Here is a 19202-nt window from a genome sequence, read left to right as displayed (position 1 = left end):
ATACTTTTTAAACATGTTAAATTCTTGTTAAATACTTTAAGACGTGTATTTATTTATTTGAATTAGTAATACATACACATGGTTCAATATGTAATAGATATAAAGGGAGATTTGGTGCCTTCTCCCTCCTACCTGCTTCTCTCTGGGTGTCCCTGTTCCAGTTCTCAGTTTTCTTTTGCAAACTTAGAAATCTCAAGAGTCTGTGAAGGGCAAATGAAAAGCAAGATGACTAGACTAAATCTGAATGAAATGAAAGGGATTTATTCTAAGGTGATACTGCTCACTGCTTAGATAAGCACCTTGAGCAGGGAGCAGTATCACCTTAGAATAAATCCCTTTCATTTAGATTTAGTCTAGTCATGCCCTCTTCATGGGATCCCTCAAGTTTGAGACTTCAAACATCAACACTCAGCTAAACTATGAAATAGTCACAGCACCTTTCCAAGAAATCTTGACTTTGAACTTGCTAATGTGCAAAGGAAATGGTCCATTTCTCTAGAACTTGGTTGATAAGATTTTACTTTGTCTCATTTATAATTTTCTTCTGCCATCAGGTAGGAGAGAAGGCAATAAGGGAAAGATTTGTTTTTGCACTACTTGGAGATTTTTATAACTTAGGCCAGGACAAAGCACACAATAAATAAAATATTAACAATATGTCCTTAATTTCTTAATTTTCCTTTCTGACAAAGATCACTTGCTTCTCCATTTATATATAAAGAAGGGGTGTGTTAAGCAAATGAAGGCAGACAAGATGTGCCCAGCACCTGGCATACAACAGGGGCACAGGCCATTGTTTAATAAAAAGTATAATTTATTAAAATATGCTCGAACACTGTTATACTAACCAAATATGCCCTGAAAATTTTAAACTTTCAATGTAAAAGAATAATTTTAAAAACTATTTCTAGAAAAATAGCTTTTTTAAGGGCTTCCCCCCCATAGCAATTTAAGATTAACCTAAAACATGACAGTTATTTTAACTGGGGAGCACCACCCCCATCTCCTTGTGTGTGTCTGACATTGGAGGCTTATTGTGCACGAAGTTGTGATCAAAATCCAACTCAATTCATTTTGAAAAGTAACATGACTACAATATCCATCCACTCCAATGAGCAAAGGGCTTTGAGTATACACAGCCCGCCACACACTATGGATCATGGCATACAGTCTAGCTTTGGAGGTCGCTGCGTTTGTTCACGCGTCTACGAGATAGGTTTTCAGTTTTTTCCCCCGTTCTATTAATAGAATTAATTAGTTAATTAGCCCCATTCATTCATTTACTCAGTCCACAGCCTTTTTGTTAAGAGCCTGCTGAGGACATAAAGATGGAGATCCAGTTTCTACCCTCACGAAACATACAATCCAAGCGAAGGCTTACTTTGCGATAGTCGTCAAGTTGTGTTTTTATGGTGCTTTACTGCTCCCTCCAGCACCCGATACCTGGGTATGACCTCAGGCGGTGGTAGAGCCCGCGTGCGAGGTCCGGCTCTCCAGGGCTTGCCCTGGCAGGGCGGGGTCAGCAGAGCAGCCGCCGGCGCTGCCCCCGCGGGCTCCCTCCCGCGCTACCTTTAATTTCGCAGCTTCCACCACCGGAAATTAGTCGAAGGCTGAGTGGACCCAGCCGAGAGCCGGCGAGCTCCACGCGGGGAGGGTGCGCCCACCGGTCCCGCCGGGCGCCCGCTGGACGCGCCGCCAGGGCCCTCTCCGCCGGGGGCTCGGCGCTCGCCCACCTCTTCCAAATTTAACCATTACCTAAATCCGAAGGGAAATGAGCAAACCTCTCGGATTGGGTGTCAAGGTATTTTCAGCCTCGTTGGGCGTATTTATCCCGAAGTGTTTCCACAACAAGCTATTTCGGGGCCGCGGGGCAGGTTTCGCTCTGCGGACACCGTGGCCACTCGCCGGGCTCCAGGCCGGCGGCACCGCGGGCCGGTGATTCACGGTCCTGAGCTGGGGGTGGTGCAGCCCTAGCAGGCGGCTGGGTGGAGGGGGGCCATGGCGGGTGACGGATGCCAGAGGGGCAGGAAGGGTCCTCGGAGCTGTGCGCCCCCACCCCTCTCACAGCAGTCAATCTCTGTCCTGAATCTGTGGCTTCTCTCGCTGCGGAAGTCTCCCTGAAGCCAAGAATAGTTATTTTCTTTCGAGTCATTTCTAGTGCCTGAGTGTCCGGACATCCAATTTCCCCCACCCCCCGCCGACCCACAGGGAGAGAACTGGGAGGACGACTAAGGGACGCGCGGGACCGGCTGGAAAGGCCAGGGTCCCCCGCCCCGCACCCGCCTGGCCACTTGCGCAAAGTAGCGCGCCGGGCCACCCGACGGGGGTTGGGAGCAGGTCTGGGAGGGCTGTGTGAACGACTCAATAACGCTCAGGAAGTGAAGCTTGTGGTTTTGGGGGCTGAGCTCGGAAGGAGATTTTTTTTTTAAGGTCAGAGAGACAGAGCGGTCTCTTCCAAAAGCAAGATTTCGTTTGAAACTCTCCTAGCGCGGTGCCCGCGCCCTGAACCCTCAGGTAGGTCCGCCAAGGCTGTTCTGCGCCTCCCGCCCTGGTGGGGGCGGCCGCGGGGACTCGCAGAGCACTGGCGCTGCGGGGGCGACCAGAGGGCGCGGGCGGGTTCCCACCTGCTGTGGACCGCCGTGCGGGAGCCCCGAGAGCCCTGGCAGCTGGGTTAGGGCGAGACTCGAGCAGCGCGGCTGGAAATCTGGAGCCGGAGGCGCGCAGCAGGCAGCCTGGTGGTTCGGCAGGGGAGCCGAATCCACCCGGGAAGGAAACTTCTGGTGGGAGGCTGCGGCAGCTGCGCTCGGGAGGCCACCCCCTCAGTGCCCTCGGCTCCCGCCTTCCCGGGCGGGGACGTTGAGGAGAGGCCTGAGCTCGCTGAGGGCCCGCCCCGCCTCCCGCGCCAGCTGCAGTGCGGGGTTACCTTCCCACGCGCTCGGCCGTGGCCCCGGCACCCCTACCTCCCCCACCTACGTCCCTCCCGACAGGACTCTACAAAGCCGGCCGGAGTGCGAGAGAGGCGTGGGCTTACAGCCCGGGTGGGGAGGCGGCCTCCACGTCCGCCTGGTCTCTAGCGGCTCTAGCTCAGACCCAGCTCCAGCTCTGACAGCTCCCCCGCCCCCATCCGTCCAGCTCACAGCCAACGCGTGTCCCAGCCTTAGGGGGACCCTCCGGACAACGCCACACCGTTTTTCTTTTCTTCTGAGTTTCGCGGCTGTTTAAAGAATTGGGTTTGGGTTTTGTGGCGTCTAATTGTACGGCCGAGAAGTGCAGGAAGCGGCAAAGCTCTAGCCCTGGGAGCCAACACTGACGGAGGCGGATGGCACCCTAGCCCCTAGGGGCATTCTGGCGCTTAGGTAACGGGAAACGTCGTTGGTGCCCCGTGACACGTCCCAGGCGTCTTTTCTCCCACGTCTGTTCCCATTCCTCCGGAGAAGGGGACACAATGGGGCTGGGGATCTGAATCAGGAGGCCTGCACCCTACAGGGACCAAGGCCGCTAGAACTCGTTTTGAGCCGAGAGCTCCAAAAGACAGATGTAGACTCTGTGGCCTGCATTTTGCCTAGGAAGCCGAGCAGCTCCTAGTACAGCAGTGGAAACAGCACGAAGCCAGAGGACTGAGGGTCCTGCCCCAGCCCAGAGTTTCCAGCACCCTCGTTTCTGAACCAATCGAAGCCACCGAGAACTGCTGTACTGCAGCTCACGTGTGAACCGGGTCCCCATCGCCTTCACCCCGGGAGGAAGGCAGATTCGTTTACCCCAGACCACCTTGACTGTGGGGTCCCGCCCCGCCGGAGCCGGCTGGAGCTGAGGCTGGCGCAGCCCCGCCCTTCCGCCGGGCTCAAATTTCGACCTGGGATTAGGTGAACTGATTGGGGGTTAATGAGAGCGGCGCCCTGGGCAGCTAGTTCCCTCCCGGGCTCGGGCCAACCCTTGCTTTCTGCCAATGCAGCCTGCGTGCTCTGGCGTCGTGTCTTGTTTGCTAAATTATCAGTGCACCACCGATTCGGGACACCTAGCATTTTCCCCAGTCAATGTTCGCGGATCGGGCTTCACTTCCCTAGGACAAGATTTTTTGGTGAGAAGAACGGAAGGTGTTTTTTCCCGGGACCTGATTCCCGAGGTTAGGTCTCCATGGTCTGGGATGGCTCGCCGCAACCTCAGCTGGTGCCCGCAGCACCTGGGAGTCCGGCGCCAAAGTTTCTCCTACGTGGGGCACAAGTGAGGGGAAACAGGGATCACCAGGATGCGAGTTTCTCCTGAGGTGGGGATTGGTCGTCTGTTACTCCCCTCACTTCCCTGTCCCTTGCTGGCCTCTGCTGCCCCCAGTCCCTTTGCTGCTGTCCCAACACCACCACCCCTCAGTTTTGTGTTCCGTCCCTGCCCCCCCCCCCCCACGCCGCCTTTCACTCCAGTTTGTAGCTGGCTCTTGGAGGTCTTGGCTCCTCGCCCCTTCTGGGTCCTCGACCACTGGGCATCCCCGACCCCTAAACCGATTCTCGTTTTCCCGCCCTCCCTTGCCAGCCATAAAGCATAGCCAGGCAGGCAATGAGTAGCTGAGTTGGGGTAACCCACCCGAAGGGAACTCTGGCTGTCCAGAGAGTTTGATTGCCGGAGCGAGCTTGGCTAGGAAAGGGGAGGAGCTGGGGGGGCGTGAGCAGGGAGGAGGAAAGGGGCCCGAGTTAGGGCCCCGGGATAGGTTTTACCGCGGAGCTGTGTCAGTGGCGGCAGCGGTAACGACGGCGGGTTCGCGCCACCTGTCTGAGTGCCACCTGGTAAGCGCAGCGCAGCGGGGCCAAGCCCCTCCTCCTATGGGCCCTCTGCGCTCCTCCCTGGCCGCTGCTCTCCCTCTGCCTGGGTGCCCAGTCCCCAGCACCTGAGAGTACTGACCCGCGTTTCCACCTGGTTTTCTTCCCCTCTCAGGTCTCCGCCGGGCTGTGGCTGAGCAAGCCTTCGGAGTGACCGTGGGTGACAGCGGCTCCAGGGATTCTTGGGGCGGAGTGGGGAAAGCCCCAGACCACCATGCCACGCTCATTCCTCGTCAAGAGCAAGAAGGCGCACAGCTACCACCAGCCGCGCTCCCCAGGACCAGACTATTCCCTCCGTTTAGAAAATGTACCAGCACCCAGCCAAGCAGGTGCAAGGCGCGTGGGGCCCGGCAGGGCTGCTCCCGGGGACTCTGCACATTGACACACCATTACCCGGGAGCTGGGAGGGGCTGCCCCAACGTCCCCTAGGCTGCCGTTTTTGTTTCCTGCTGTCCTGGTTCCTCAGGGTTTGTCTCCTATGTGCCATGGTCTCTCTGTACCTGTCCTTATATTCGAGAGGGTTCCTGGCCAGGGTCTGGGTGGAGAGGGGAAGACGCTCGGGTGCCCTGGTCGGGGTGGGTTTGGGGGAACCTTCAGAACCCCCAGGCTCAACCGGTCCCAGCCCGAGCCCCTCACCTGCCTCCTCTCTGCAGATAGCACTTCAAATGCAGGTGGGATGAAGGCGGAGCCCGGGGACCGTTTGTCCCCTGAATCGCAGCTGACCGAAGGCCCAGACAGAGCCTCCGCATCCCCAGACAGCTGCGAGGGCAGCGTCTGTGAACGGAGCTCAGAGTTTGAGGACTTCTGGAGGCCCCCATCGCCCTCCGCGTCTCCAGGTAGGAACCCACTGGGAACCGCAGGGGCGGTAGCTGCAGGAACCAGGCAGTGTTTGGGGTGTGTGTGTATGTGTGTGTGTGTGTGTGGGTGGGTGGGTGGGTGGGTGGTGTGGGGTGAAGTGAGGGGGATAGGCGCGATCTTGGGCATAGAAATTCTAACGGGAGTTGGAGAGTCTTTCCGGGAGGAGCGAACTGATTCGTAGGGGAAGGAGGCCAGAAGGAGGCATCCGGCTTCTCTGGGACTTGGACAGCTTGCCCGCTGGGGCCGCTGCCTTCATCCTGGGAGGCGGGACCCTGGCTGCTCGTTGTTTGCGTGGAGCTGGCCGGCGACGGAAAACAAACCAGTTTTTTTGACTGGCAGCAATGCTGATGTTTCGTTTTCTGACCAGACTTGATTTTTCATAAAGTGCTAGGATCCCACAATCTAGACCCCCGAACCTCAAACAAATGGAGACCAGGGCAGTAAGGGCCAGGCAGAGGAGTTAGGCGCGGGGCAGGAGGGAGGGGGCAAGACGAAAATCTCAGCCCGCAGCTTGGTCTTCACAGGCGCAGATTGGGGCCCTGTTTCATTTTTCGTTTTGCCAGGTTGACCCAACCTCAGGGGCCTGCCCTCTAGGTTTCATTTCCAGTGAGCAATCCAGCTTCAGGCAAACGAAGTGACTGCACGTTGGGTGGGGTCGTCTTGGTCCCGGCCTGGGGAAGGAATGAGCTAACCAGCCAGATTTTGACAAGGGCCCGTTATATCCAGAATATGTTTGCTAGTTTCAAAAGATACCACCATCCGTCCCACAATCAGTGAGTTGACTGGGCTAAACCCATAGCTCCAGGGAATGTGTCTGGGAGCCGGCGGTGGGAGGATTCTTCCTGCCAGGGCGTCAAGTGGCCGGGCAAGGACTAGGTCCCAAACCCCTTGGAATGAAACTCTGGGTACAGCCTTTCACTGAAGTGGCCAGCCTGGAGTGTGTGTGTGCGCGCGCGCACATTTGTGCACACACACACACATTTGTAAATGCCGTATGCACTCACGTGCGTTGAGTCACTAGTTTTAGCAAAATTCATGTGAGTGGGAGCGTAGCAGGGTGAGAATTCAGAGAGCTGTCTCTTTGCAGGTGGTGGCAAAACCTTATGAGATATACAGTTATTCTCTGAGAAATTCGGGTTCCCCGCCTCTATCAAACTATAACAGGAATTGGGAGTATTTGGTGGGCAGTTTAAGCCCAAAAGCCCCTTTCCTGCCGCCCCTTTGCCGTGTACACTGGGCATTTAACTTTGTGAAACTTTAATACCTTCCGGTTTATTCAGATACCAACCTTTCGGGTAGTTTGAGGCCGCATTTATGGACCCTCTCCCTACTTCCTCGTGGATTCTGGGAATAAAAAGAATTGAATGGGAACATGTAGGGGCTGGGAGAATGCCTGTGCTGGTGGCTGGACCCTTCGCCCATGCCCACGAGTGCTGTACGAGGCCGAATGGGGCATTTATTGACGTGACCTTCCCCATAGGATCTCCAGGCGCGCAGGTTCAGCCAGAAAAGATCCTCAGAACGCCAAGCGCCTCGGCTGCCCTCGCGCAGAATTTACGACCGCCTCTCCCGAGGTCTTTTCAGTGATCTATTTGCTGCTCTGCCTCCTACAGTGGCCTGCAAGGCCCCAGGGCCTGGGCCGCGTTTTACCCTGGGGTGGGCCTGGCACCTGGAGCACGCAATGTTCTACCAGCACTGGGTGCCCCGTAGCTGCAGAGCTGCAGCCCGGTGGCTTCCGCTCTGCACTCTGAAGCCTGACTGGACTCTCCCTTGTGCCTCCACAGCCTCGGAGAAGTCGATGTGCCCGTCAATGGACGAAGCCCAGCCCTTCCCCCTGCCTTTCAAACCATATTCATGGAGTGGCCTGGCGGGTTCTGATCTGCGGCACCTGGTGCAGAGCTACCGACCTTGCGGGGCCCTGGAACGTGGTGCCGGCCTGGGCCTCTTCTGTGAATCCGCCCCAGAGCCGGGCCACCCAGCCACGCTGTACGGCCCGAAGAGGGCAGCGGATGGCGTGGGGGCCGGGGCTCCAGGGAGCTGCAGCGCAGGGGCTGTTGCCGCCGCTGGCCCTGGCCTAGGGCTCTACAGCGACTTCGGGTCTGCGGCGGCCGGTTTGTATGAGCGGCCCACTGCAGCGGCGGGCTTGCTGTACCCTGAGCGTGGCCATGGGCTGCACGCGGACAAAGGCGCTGGCGTCAAGGTGGAGTCCGAGCTGCTCTGTACCCGGCTGCTGCTCGGCGGCAGCTCCTACAAGTGCATCAAGTGCAGCAAGGTGAGGCATCCGAGCTTCCCGCTTCGCCTGCCCTGCGCCTGCTTCCCCTACCCGCTCCTAGCCCGCGCAGCACCAGCGCCCCGCGGCCCCTCTCAGCGGCCTTCTCCCCGGCCCCACCCGCCGTAGGTGTTCTCCACGCCTCATGGGCTCGAGGTGCACGTGCGCAGGTCCCACAGCGGCACAAGACCCTTTGCCTGCGAGATGTGCGGCAAGACCTTTGGGCACGCGGTGAGCCTGGAGCAGCACAAAGCCGTGCACTCGCAGGTAAGCCCCGGGCGCACAGCTGCGAGCGGCCCTGCTCAGGTTTTTTGCACTCGGGGATCTTCTGCATCTCCTAGGTGCAGCACCAGCCGCTCTTGGCTGGAAGTTTTCTCCCTGACTGCCCCCAGTTTTCTCCCCCAACCCTTCCGCTGTGTCTCCTTGCCCTGGGAAAGATACCTTTCCCTACACACATGTGGCCGGCTTAGGTCTTGAGGCAGCCCTATATTTTGGTGTCACGTCACTGTGAGCCTCGAGAGTCCGATCCTCATTGTTGGGCTTGAAGAAGGTTTGTATGCACTAATTCGTGCGGCTGAGATATCAAGACTTATTAGCTCTATTTCTTTGTGCCTTTTTTTTTTTCTCCCTGAGACGGACTCTTGCTGTGTCCCCCAGGCTGGAAAGTGCACACAATCTCTGCTCACTGCAACTTCCGCCTTCCGGGTTCAAGCGATTCTCCCCGCTCAGCCTCCTGAGTAGCTGGAATTACAGGCGCGTGCTACCACGCCCGGCTAATTTTGTCTTTTTAGTAGAGCTGGGATTTCTCCATGTTGGTCAAGCAGGTCTCAAACTCCTAAGCTCGTGATCTGTCTGCCTCGGCCTCTCAGATTGCTGGGATTACAGGCGTGAGCCACCGTGTACCCAGCCGTGCCTATTCTTTTCACCAAATGGTTGTTACTTAATTTGCATTGACCCCTCTCGACTGAAAAGGTGGGATCTCAGCTCATTTAGAGCATACAATAGCAGATTTACCTTGCTATTCTCTCTCCCTTCCCCTCCCCTCCTCTCTTTTCTTTTTGAGACAGTGTAGCTCTGTTGCCCAGGCTGGAGTGCAGTGGCACAATCTCTGCTCACTGCAACCTCCCCCTGCCAGGTTAAAGTGATTCTTATGCTTTGGCCTCCCAAGTAGCTGGGATTACAGGCACATGCCACAGCTAATTTCTTTTTTTTTTTTTTTTTGAGACAGAGTCTCTGTCACTCAGGCTGGAGTGCAGTGGCACCATCTCAGCTCACTGCAAGCTTCACCTCCTAGGTTCAAGTGATTCTCCTGCCTCAGCCTCCTGAGTACCTGGAATTACAGGCATCCGCCACCACACCCGGGTAATTTTGTATTTTTAGTAGAGATGGAGTTTCACCATGTTGGCCATGCTGGTCTCGAACTCCTGGCCTCAAGTGATCTGCCCATCTCACCTCCCAAAGTGCTGGGATTACAGGCCTGAGCCACCACACCCCGCCCCTGCTATTCTTTCATGAATAAATATTTGTTGCCTAATTTCCAGGTACCAAGTACTTAAGAATCCTATAGCACATCAGGTCGTTGACAGCATGCCCACATGAAGATTATAGTTTAGCTGAGAGATGGACAGTAGATGAGCAAATAAATATAACAATAGCTATGACAGGAGAATGCTATGACAGGAGAAGGCTAAAAAGAATATCAGCCCGTCTCCCCCAGAACCCACACTGGCTGGGGGTGGAGGCATCTGAAGTGACTGAGGTCTAAGCCTTCTGTTGAAGAGGGTGGAGAAGTGTGTGTTAATGGTGTCAAAAAAAGCAGGGTGTGGATATGTTTTTGCCTTGGGGTGTGGAAGGTTGTGGGTAAAGAATGTTTTGGTAGAAAAAGTGTTCAAGGGTCAGGCACAGTGCCTCATGCCTGTAATCCCAGTACTTTGGGAGGCTGAGATGGGTGAACTACTTGAGACCAGGTGTTTGAGACCAGCCTGGCCAACATGGTGAAACTCCGTCTCTGCTAAAAATACAAAAATTAGTAGGGTGTGGTGGTGGCACCTGTAATCCTAGCTACTTGGGAGGCTGAGACACAAGAATTGCTTGAACTTGGGAGATGAAGGTTGCAGTGAGCTGAGATCATGCCACTGTACTCCAGCCTGGGTGACAGAGGAGACTCTGTCTCAAAAAAAAAAAAAGAAAAAAAAGAAAGAAAAAGAAAAAGTGTTGAAGGGATTTTAGGGTCAGCTCAGGGGCAAGGAGAGCAGCAGTCTGGGTGACTGCAGGAGTACCATATCTCTCTCTCTCTCTGCAGGAACGGAGCTTTGACTGTAAGATCTGTGGCAAAAGCTTCAAGAGGTCATCCACACTGTCCACACACCTGCTCATCCACTCAGACACCCGGCCCTACCCCTGTCAGTACTGTGGCAAGAGGTTCCACCAGAAATCAGACATGAAGAAACACACCTTCATCCACACTGGTGAGCTGAAGGCCCTTGGCTTGTAGGAAACACCCTGAGGCCAACATAACTCACCTTCTCTGATTTCTGGCCCCAGTGAGTGGCGGATGAGACCTTACTGATGGAGTTAATCACTGCTCTGTGTTAAAGAAAACAAAGGGGTGGGTTCTTAGGTTCATTTATAGACATAAATCTCCCCAGAGCCACCTTGATTTGGGGTTGTGTCTGAAAGACTATTCAGCAGGTCAGCTTACAGTTTCTCTCTTCTTGCAAAGACCATTTTCCTCTAGGTTGGTGGCTGCTTCCACTGCTGCCTGCTCTGAGTGAAATATGAAGCTCCAGGGTCCTCTTAGAGAGTTGCTCTAAAGAGCAAGGAGAGTTTGCTCTAAAGCTTACCTAGAGATTGAGGACTTTCTTTAATCACCTGGCCTTTTGTGGGAGGGATTCATGTGGCCTCTTTGGCTGCATTTTTAGGAGTCTGAGAGCTTATTCTGATTGAGGAGGAACAAATAATGGCAAATGTGATTAAACTCTCTGCTAAGCATTTCTAAAATGCATTATTTCATTTTATGATCACAACAACTCTTGGAGGTAGAGACTACTCCTCCCCATTTTAGAGATGAAAAAAATGAGGCCAGGTAATCGACCCAGGGTCACACTGCTAGCAAATGACAGGGTCAGAGCTCAAATTCAGATCTGACCTCTCAAATGTCCACTCTTGACCACTGTTTATTGTATTCTATGTTTAGAGTCATGAGGGTTGGTAGACACAGAAAGCTGCTGTTCACTTATTTGCTCTTTTCAAAATATCTGCAAGTTCATGCCATAATAATAATTCCTTACCTATTACAATGCTTTATAATTTACAAAGTACTTTCAAATCTATCATTTCATTTGATTCTTATTGCTACTCAATAAAGTAGAATGAGCTGCTCTTACCATCCTGAAACTCAGAAAGAGTGAATGATTTATCAGAAGTCAGACTGAGCGAATAATGGAGCCATGTAATGCTCTGGCTTCTAATTCTGGACTCTTTGCCCAACACTTTATGTGTGGGTGGGAGCCTCAATGTCAAGAACACTCTAATAGTCAAAAGACATTTACATGAGACCCAGAATTTCTGAAAATTGTATTGCAGAATATGAATACTGATTTAGAACAAATCACAGTGTATTCTAAACACCCACCCTTGATGTTTATAAATATGCTTGGGTAATGTATATATTTCCATTGAAAACCCAGAAAAGTAGTCTACTTTAATCATTCCCTCTTACCTGAAATTTCCATGTAATTCACTCCTTATAAGTAAGGTATTCAGGACACTTATCAAAATGCAACTAGGATCTTGACTGAATAAAACATTAAGCCCTTATCAAACATTTACATTATACCTAGAATTTGTTTCTCAGATTTGTTTGACCCTAAAGGGATGGAATACGTTTTGATGGCTTGTTTCTTATCAAGGAAATCCAAAGCATGAAAACAGAAAATAGTGTATCAAGGGGTATAGAGCATTCCTCAAAAACAAACTTCATCTATTTTATATTTTTTCCAAGGCTGAGCCCTGACTAAAATGCCATGCTGGGGCTATTTGGAAATTCATGCCATTTAACCAATAACACATGAGATGGGGAAAAAGACAAAACCTTTTTCTGTTCTCTGATTTATTAATTTGTGCTGAAGAATTGCTGGTATATAAAGAATCATGTGACTAATCTCATAAAATGAAAGAAAAATCAAGACAAAAATATCAGCTACCTTAAGAAATACTTTGTGACCCAAATATGGATTTTTAAAATAAGATATTGAAAAATGTATCCTGCACATGTACCCTGGAACTTAAAATTTAAAAAGAAAGAAAGAAAAATGTCCATGTTAAGATGTTTTTCAGATATACTCTGCTGTCCTTCAAGAACAAGAAAGAAGACAGGCTCACTGGTCCATACAAACTAACACCCACTTGGAAATTCAGATTTGAAAACTTCCTCTGAATTAGAACGGAGTCACACGGTTTTAGGACAGCTTCCCCCTCCCCTTCCTGTTGAACATCTGCTCTGGGTGTTCACAGCTTATAAAGTCAGGGGAGTCCTCCCTGGGGTAGATTCAGCTGGGGAGGGCATGTGGCCTTTGCTCTGTTTCCGTTTAGCAGGAAACGGTTTGAGGCCTTTGGCTGGGAACCCCCAAAGTCTCCCTTTCACCTGGTGCACCCATGGTGCTTCCAGGGACTCGCATTGCAGGCTGGGAGTCAGTTCATGTTGCAGCACGTCACCCTCCAAGTTGCTTGAAGGCCTTAGACTGTGGTGCAGCCAGCTGCTGCTAAGAGCATGTGGGTCACAGAGGGTCCCGTCTAGCTTTATCATAGGCTCATACTTTCTCCCCTCCCCCTCCCATCCCCACAGGTGAGAAGCCCCACAAGTGCCAGGTGTGCGGCAAGGCATTCAGCCAGAGCTCCAACCTCATCACCCACAGCCGCAAACACACAGGCTTCAAGCCCTTTGGCTGCGACCTTTGTGGGAAGGGTTTCCAGAGGAAGGTGGACCTCCGGAGGCACCGGGAGACACAGCACGGGCTCAAATGAGCACCCTGGCTGGCTGCAAGCAGCAGCTACACAACACTACAGAGGGCAGCCTCCCTGCTTGCCCACCCCTGCTGACTTTGCAGACCCTAGGTCCAGTCTGCAGATCCCACCAGGGTGTTCCTCCTTTGCCTTACCTCCTGGAGCTGCCAGAGGAGATGAGATACCTTTTCAAGTGCAGCCTAGAGTAAGAATCAAGTGACTCTCTAGGCTTTGGACACAAATAGGCTCCTCTACACCTGAAGACACAGGCATAGTCAAATGGGGACCAGAAGAAATCTTAGACCTCACATTCCTTCCCATTTCCAGCCCTAATCTACAGACAGGAATATCCTTTAGGTTTCTTCCCTCCCCTTCTTGACCTACTCCAGTTATTTGTGTGGAAGAGGAGGACTCATCATTTACAAGGTGGACACGTGCTAATATTTTTATCTAGAAAGAAGAATGAGTGTTACATTTTATTTTTTTTCTTCTGGGGAGTCTATTGGCCCCCTTCTTTTGGGTGCTGCCTATAAATCTTGGAGAAATAATTTCTCTTCCTCAAAGACTGATTCAGAAACTGATTTGGGGAAGTTTAATACTTTTGAAGTCATGAGATGCACCATCAAGGCTACCCCAAGAAGGAGCAGAAGAGAAGTTGGTGATGAGAGGGGATTAGAGGTCCTCCCTTCAGGAGGCCTGTGAAGGCTTCATCAGTGGAGGTAAAAGCACAAGCAATGCCTGTGGCCAAGATGTCATTCATTGACTCAGCACATGTTCATGGATCACCGGCTATCAAGGTTACCAGGCACCATGCTAGGTACTGGGGAAGAGAGACTGAAGTCACAACTCCTGACTCTTCTCCTCAAAAGCTAATGGTTGCACCTCCAAGTGGCTGGGTCTGTTCTTACCCTTGGAGAGAATTCTGAGAAGACAACAAAGAATTGTAAATCTTCCCTTTTGACCCTTTTGGATTTTATCAGGTGTAAACAAAAAGCAGCTGAATAGTTACTTCAAAGATATGTGTGTATATTCAGTTTTTTATTGTTAAGCTGATATTTTAAAGATGTCTGAGCTAGCAGGCATGTGGAAGTGAAGGCTCTGTCTTCAATTCTTTGACCCTCCATGTGTATCATAGAGAGGGTAAAAAGTGGTATTTTCAGTTTGATGAGGTTGGTAAATGTTTTTAGATCTTCTGGTATGCATTATGTTTATTAATACATATTTATTAGAGTGATGTTTTAAGTTAATAAACTATTAAGACTATTACAGATTGCCTTTCCTTTAGGAAAGGAATTTGGGGAAGACCTTTGTTTTAGTCTGGGGTGGGGGGAAGCTGGCACTGAAGGAAGCTGCAGTAGAGTATAAAAGAGAAGCAGATGAGCCAACATCCAGAAGAGTGTAAAATCCAATTGCTTTGGTTTTCATATACTTTCTCCTTTGCTTCTACACCTCAGAGATACTTCTTTAATAAGACAAAAACTAGGAGGTGTACAAAACTAAGCTCCTACCTTGTAGAGCCCCTGATGGTTCCACAGGCACATAAGTAAGCTCTTTCCTCTAAAAATTTCAACATAATTTTTTATGGGCCTGAAGACTCCCAGATGAATATAGAAATCACAGGTCTTAGGTCTAGAGGTTTTAGTTTTAGTCACAGCTCTGTCACCAACACATCATGTGACTTGGGTAAATCTTTCAACTTCCCTGATACTGGTTTCCTTGACCAAGTAATGTGGAGACAGCTCTGTCATTCCAGTCCAACCCTGACTGCTTTGATTCTGTGGAAACTGGAAAGGAGAAAAAGTATGAGATTGGTTAGCTGCCTCCCCTAATGCAAGTAACAAATCTAAAGGTACATGAGGATCTGGGTTATTTCTGGTCTGTCCCACCTGTGGGAGCTTTTTATATCAGTCAGTCCTTTAAGAGAATGAAACCAGAATAAGGTCCTGCCCTAAATCCCTACTACTAGTGCTTTAACACCCAGCCAGATACTCAGGGTATGCATGGCTCATATTGAGTACCAGAAGATTGCCCATTTCCAACTCAAATTGATCTCACCTATATGACTGAGCACCGAATATGTGCTGGGCACTCTTCTAGGGGGTGGAGATACAGCAGTGAGGACAATGTCATATGAAGATTTATTTACTCATTGTTGAATCTTCAGTTCCCTGAATAGTGCCTGGCACGCAGTAGGGGATCAATAAGTATTTACTGAGATGGTACGTGAATAAACAGAATATAAACTCCTGCTTCATCCTGTGGGCTGGCTCTGCTCTCTACAGCACAAAGGGAAGTGAGATTGCTTGAAAGCCTGGGAAACAAATAGAATCCACAGGACTTTCTCTCCGGGTTGGTGGGAAAGCGGGGCTTGAATGTTGCTTTTCTCTGGTGTCTCCAAATCTCAGTTCTTTTTTTTTTTTTTTTTTGGTATCAAATCTCAGTTCTTGGCTGTCCTCACCTGATTTCCAGCACCATGTCTCTCCATGTCAGTTTACTCTCATTCAGAATTTAAATTTGTTTACTCTGTAATGGAGTTTAAGATAGTTTTTCAGAACTGATGGATGATGAACAGTTGCAGCATCTAGGAACCACTTCCTAGTGTCCTGGGAGACAAACCTCCCAGTGAGTAAAGATGACAAAAACATCCTTCCCACAGAAGTCACTCTGCATATTGGTTGGTTATTTCCAACCTGGTTTGAAAGTAAAGAAGTTGCACTGAGGGGTAAGTAAAACTAATTGAAATCTAGGTGTCTGTACTGTCCTGCTCTTCCCTTATAACAGAACATTTGGTCCATTTTCATTATCCCTGTTTATGCTATAAGTGAGGAATTATAAATTTGATGTTAACTGTATGTCTTTTTTTTTTTTTTTGGTAAAAAATGTATCTTGATATCCCCAGTTCAGAATCAAAACAAATTACTGTGCCTGTTACCGTGTGAAATTTGAAGATTGCAAATATCTCTCTTAATGTTATTACTTGACTCCATTAAAAATAGATTGTGAATATTCCATGTCACATTATTCATGAGGCAGGCTCTATGCCTTTTGTCTGCTGGAGTAACAGTAGAAAGGGTAACAAGAGACACCAGAGCACACCTTTGTTTCTTTCACTAAATTTTTAATAACACCTCCAGCTAGCCAGTTGGTGAAGCTCAGCTCTTGCATAAAAGTGGAAAAGCACAGCTATCTCTGAGAAGACCAACTCTTTCAGCAGCTAATTTGAGTTTGTGTTCATCTACACCAGACATGATTAAATTACCTATCAAGTGTGCTGAGCTATCAGGATTCAGGCCACATAAAAGGTGAATTTCATCTGATTGATTTGAGACACAAATGGAACAACTGAGTTTTAAAAGCCCCGCCTTAATTAAAGGTATAGCAGAGTATCATGCCCTGGTGACTTCTTGACTGCCATTGCCCTTGAAAACTGGGTGGTGATAGTGATTTGACCCCAGTCATTTTGTTGTGTGCCTGTTTGTTCAACCTGATCATTTAACAGAAAGAGATGAACTCAGAGGAAGACCTGAATGGACTTCACTAATTTTTACTGTGCATTTCTAGAGCACTGTTTGTTTAAATCTGTGCTGCCATATTATTTCTATGGTAAAAACTTTTTATTTTATTTTAACCCCCTTTTTCCATTCATTAAGTCAGATTTTAAAAATTAAAAAGTTTGGGCCAGGTGTGGTGGCTCACGCCTGTAATTCAAGCACTTTGGAGGCCAAGGCAGGCAGATCACCTGAGGTTGGGAGTTCAAGACCAGCCTGACCAACATGGTGAAACCCCGTCTTTAAAAATAAAATAAAAATAAAAAGTTTAAGAAAATTGCACCCTAAATCCTTCCATCTTAAAAGTTTATGTTCTTTTTGTATGTGTTCCTTTCTAGTCTTTAGGCACATGTGTGTATATTTATATTTTATAATTTTTGTCTAGATAACTCTTATTTATTATATAGACATACTTAAAACAGATATTTCACAATGAGAATTTGGACAATTTTATGACCAAATTTTATTGAAATATTAGTGTTTTGTTGGGAATCTTGTCAATCATTGAGAAAAAGTCTTTTCTGAAGTTTAATGTTTTTTTACTTTTTAAATAAGACATTTTAGGCATACTGGAAATTGCAGAGAATAATAAACATTAGTGTACCCACCATTCTACCATATTTACTTTAGATTTTATTTTTGAAATAACATGTTACAGATATAGTTGAATTTCTTATTGGAATATGTTCCTGCCTAGTCCCATTTCCTTTCTTTTCTCCTCAGAGGCATCCATTATTCCAAAATCAGTATATATAATTGCCATGAATGTTTGTATGCCTTTAATTTATACACAATCCCATAAACAATATATAATTTAGCATATTTTAACTTTATGTAAATGGATGGTAGTTTATGTATCCTTCTGCACCTTTCTGGTTTTTTTGCTTAACATGTTGTTTTTGAGATGTATTCATGTTGATATGTGTAGTTTAGTTCCTTTATTTTAAATACTACATATAGAATTCCACTGGATGAATGCTTGGTAATTTCTCTCTTCTGTTGGGAGAGTTTGGGTCATTTCCAGGTTTTCCTATTACAAATAATTCTGAAGCAAACGACCTTTTACGTATCTCTTGTGAAAGATTCTTTAGGATGTATTCTTAGGAATGAAAATGCTGGATATTATCAAACTGCTCTTCAAAATGGTTTCTCCAATTTACAGGCTCCCTAACAATGTAGGAGAATTCCTGTTACTCCAAATCTTATCAATGCTTGGTATTGTCAAACTTTAAACATGTCTGCCAATCAGATGCATGTGAAATGTCATTGTAATTTGCATTTCCTGATTCCTAGTGAAGTTAAGTATCTTTTCGTAAGTTTATGGGCCTGACAGGTTTCCTTTCCTATGAAATGCCTCTTCATGTACTTTGTCAATTTTTCTGTTGGTTGCTTGCTTTTTATCAATTTGTTATTTAAATATATTCTAAACACTCACTGTTTTGTGTTACATACAGTGTAACATCTCAGTCTATGGTTTGCCTTTTCACTGTGAAGAGAGGATTTATTTGCTTGCTTTGTTTTTGTGTGTAATCAAATATATTAGTCTTTTCCTCAATGGTTTATGCTTCTTGCTTCTCAGTTAAGAACTCTTTCCCTAACTGGTGATCATAAGATTCCCTGTATTTTCTTCTAAAAGTGTTTAAATTTCTGCTTATAACATTAGGGTTTTTTGTTTGTTTGTTTGGAGTCTCACTCTGTTGCCCGGGTTGGAGTGCAGTGGCGCGATCTCAGCTCACTGCAACCTTTGCCTCCCAGTTCAAGCAATGCTCTTGCCTCAGCCTCCCAAGTAGCTGGGATTACAGGCAGGCGCCACCACACCTGGCTTTGTATTTTTATTAGAGATGGGGTTTCACCATGTGGGCCAGGCTGGCCTCAAACTCCTGAGCTCAGGTAATCCGCCCACCTCAGCCTCACAAATTTCTAGGATTACAGGCATGAGCCACCATGCCCAACCAACCGTAGCTTTTTAATCCACTTGTATGTGTATAGTATACAATAAGAACCTAATTTAAAAATTTTTCTTCACCATTAGTAATGGATAACCAATTATCCAAACATTATGTATTGCTATTTTCATCCTTTTCCCTCTGATTGTAATGCTACCTCTGTCATATGTCAAGTTTCTATTCCTGTATAGTTGTATTCCCAGGCTTGCTGATCGGTTCCACTGGTCATTTTGTCTATCTCTATGCCAAAGCCATGGTGTCTTAGATAATTTAAGTTATAATAAACTCTTAATAGCTAGTAGGGAAGGCTGCCTTGTGACCTGTTTCATCCTCTTCAGGAATATCCTGGCTACTTTTGGCCCTTCATCTTGCATGTGATAAACTGTTGCAATTTTGGTTCATATTACATTTATTATTTAATTTAGGGAGAAGTGAAATTATTTTGATATTGATTCTTGACATCCATATATTGATTACTTATTTAGTCATCTTTTATGTCTTTCAATAATACTTTGTTATTGTCTGAATAATTTAATGACTTTTTAAACTTTTTTTTGTTTGCTTTTCTTCCTTTTTTTTTTTTTATAAAGATGGGGTTTCACCATGTTGGTCAGGCTGGTCTTGAACTCCCGACCTCAGGTGATCTGCCCTGCCTTGGCCTCCAAAGTGCTTGGATTACAGGCCTGAGCCACCGTGCCTGGCCTAAACTTACTTTCTTAGTTCTTATTTTGAAAATTGAATTTTGTAATTACTCTTGTATGGGACAAAA

At 48.2% G+C, this 19202-nt stretch overlaps 1 protein-coding gene across 3 annotated transcripts; it reads left to right on the top strand.

The window, feature by feature from the left end:
* Positions 1–2433: 2433 nt before the first annotated feature.
* On the top strand, positions 2434–18042 carry GFI1 (growth factor independent 1 transcriptional repressor). 3 transcript variants are annotated; one of them, XM_054236526.2, is made up of 7 exons: positions 2434–2514; positions 4924–5137; positions 5462–5644; positions 7451–7938; positions 8065–8202; positions 10238–10403; positions 12782–18042. In XM_054236526.2, exons 2-7 carry the CDS (start codon positions 5023–5025, stop codon positions 12958–12960), a joined length of 1269 nt encoding a protein of 422 aa, XP_054092501.1. In that variant the 5' UTR covers positions 2434–2514; positions 4924–5022; the 3' UTR covers positions 12961–18042. The 3 variants fall into 3 exon arrangements, with proteins under 3 accessions (XP_054092501.1, XP_017830424.1, XP_054092502.1); XM_017974935.5 differs by having other exon boundaries at positions 2434–4264; XM_054236527.2 differs by lacking the exon at positions 8065–8202 and having other exon boundaries at positions 2434–4264.
* Positions 18043–19202: the final 1160 nt, after the last annotated feature.

The sequence above is a fragment of the Callithrix jacchus genome, chromosome 7 (assembly GCF_049354715.1).
Source record: "Callithrix jacchus isolate 240 chromosome 7, calJac240_pri, whole genome shotgun sequence".
In the NCBI taxonomy this organism is placed as follows: domain Eukaryota; kingdom Metazoa; phylum Chordata; class Mammalia; order Primates; family Cebidae; genus Callithrix; species Callithrix jacchus.
This window is presented reverse-complemented; position numbering and strand designations above follow the sequence as displayed.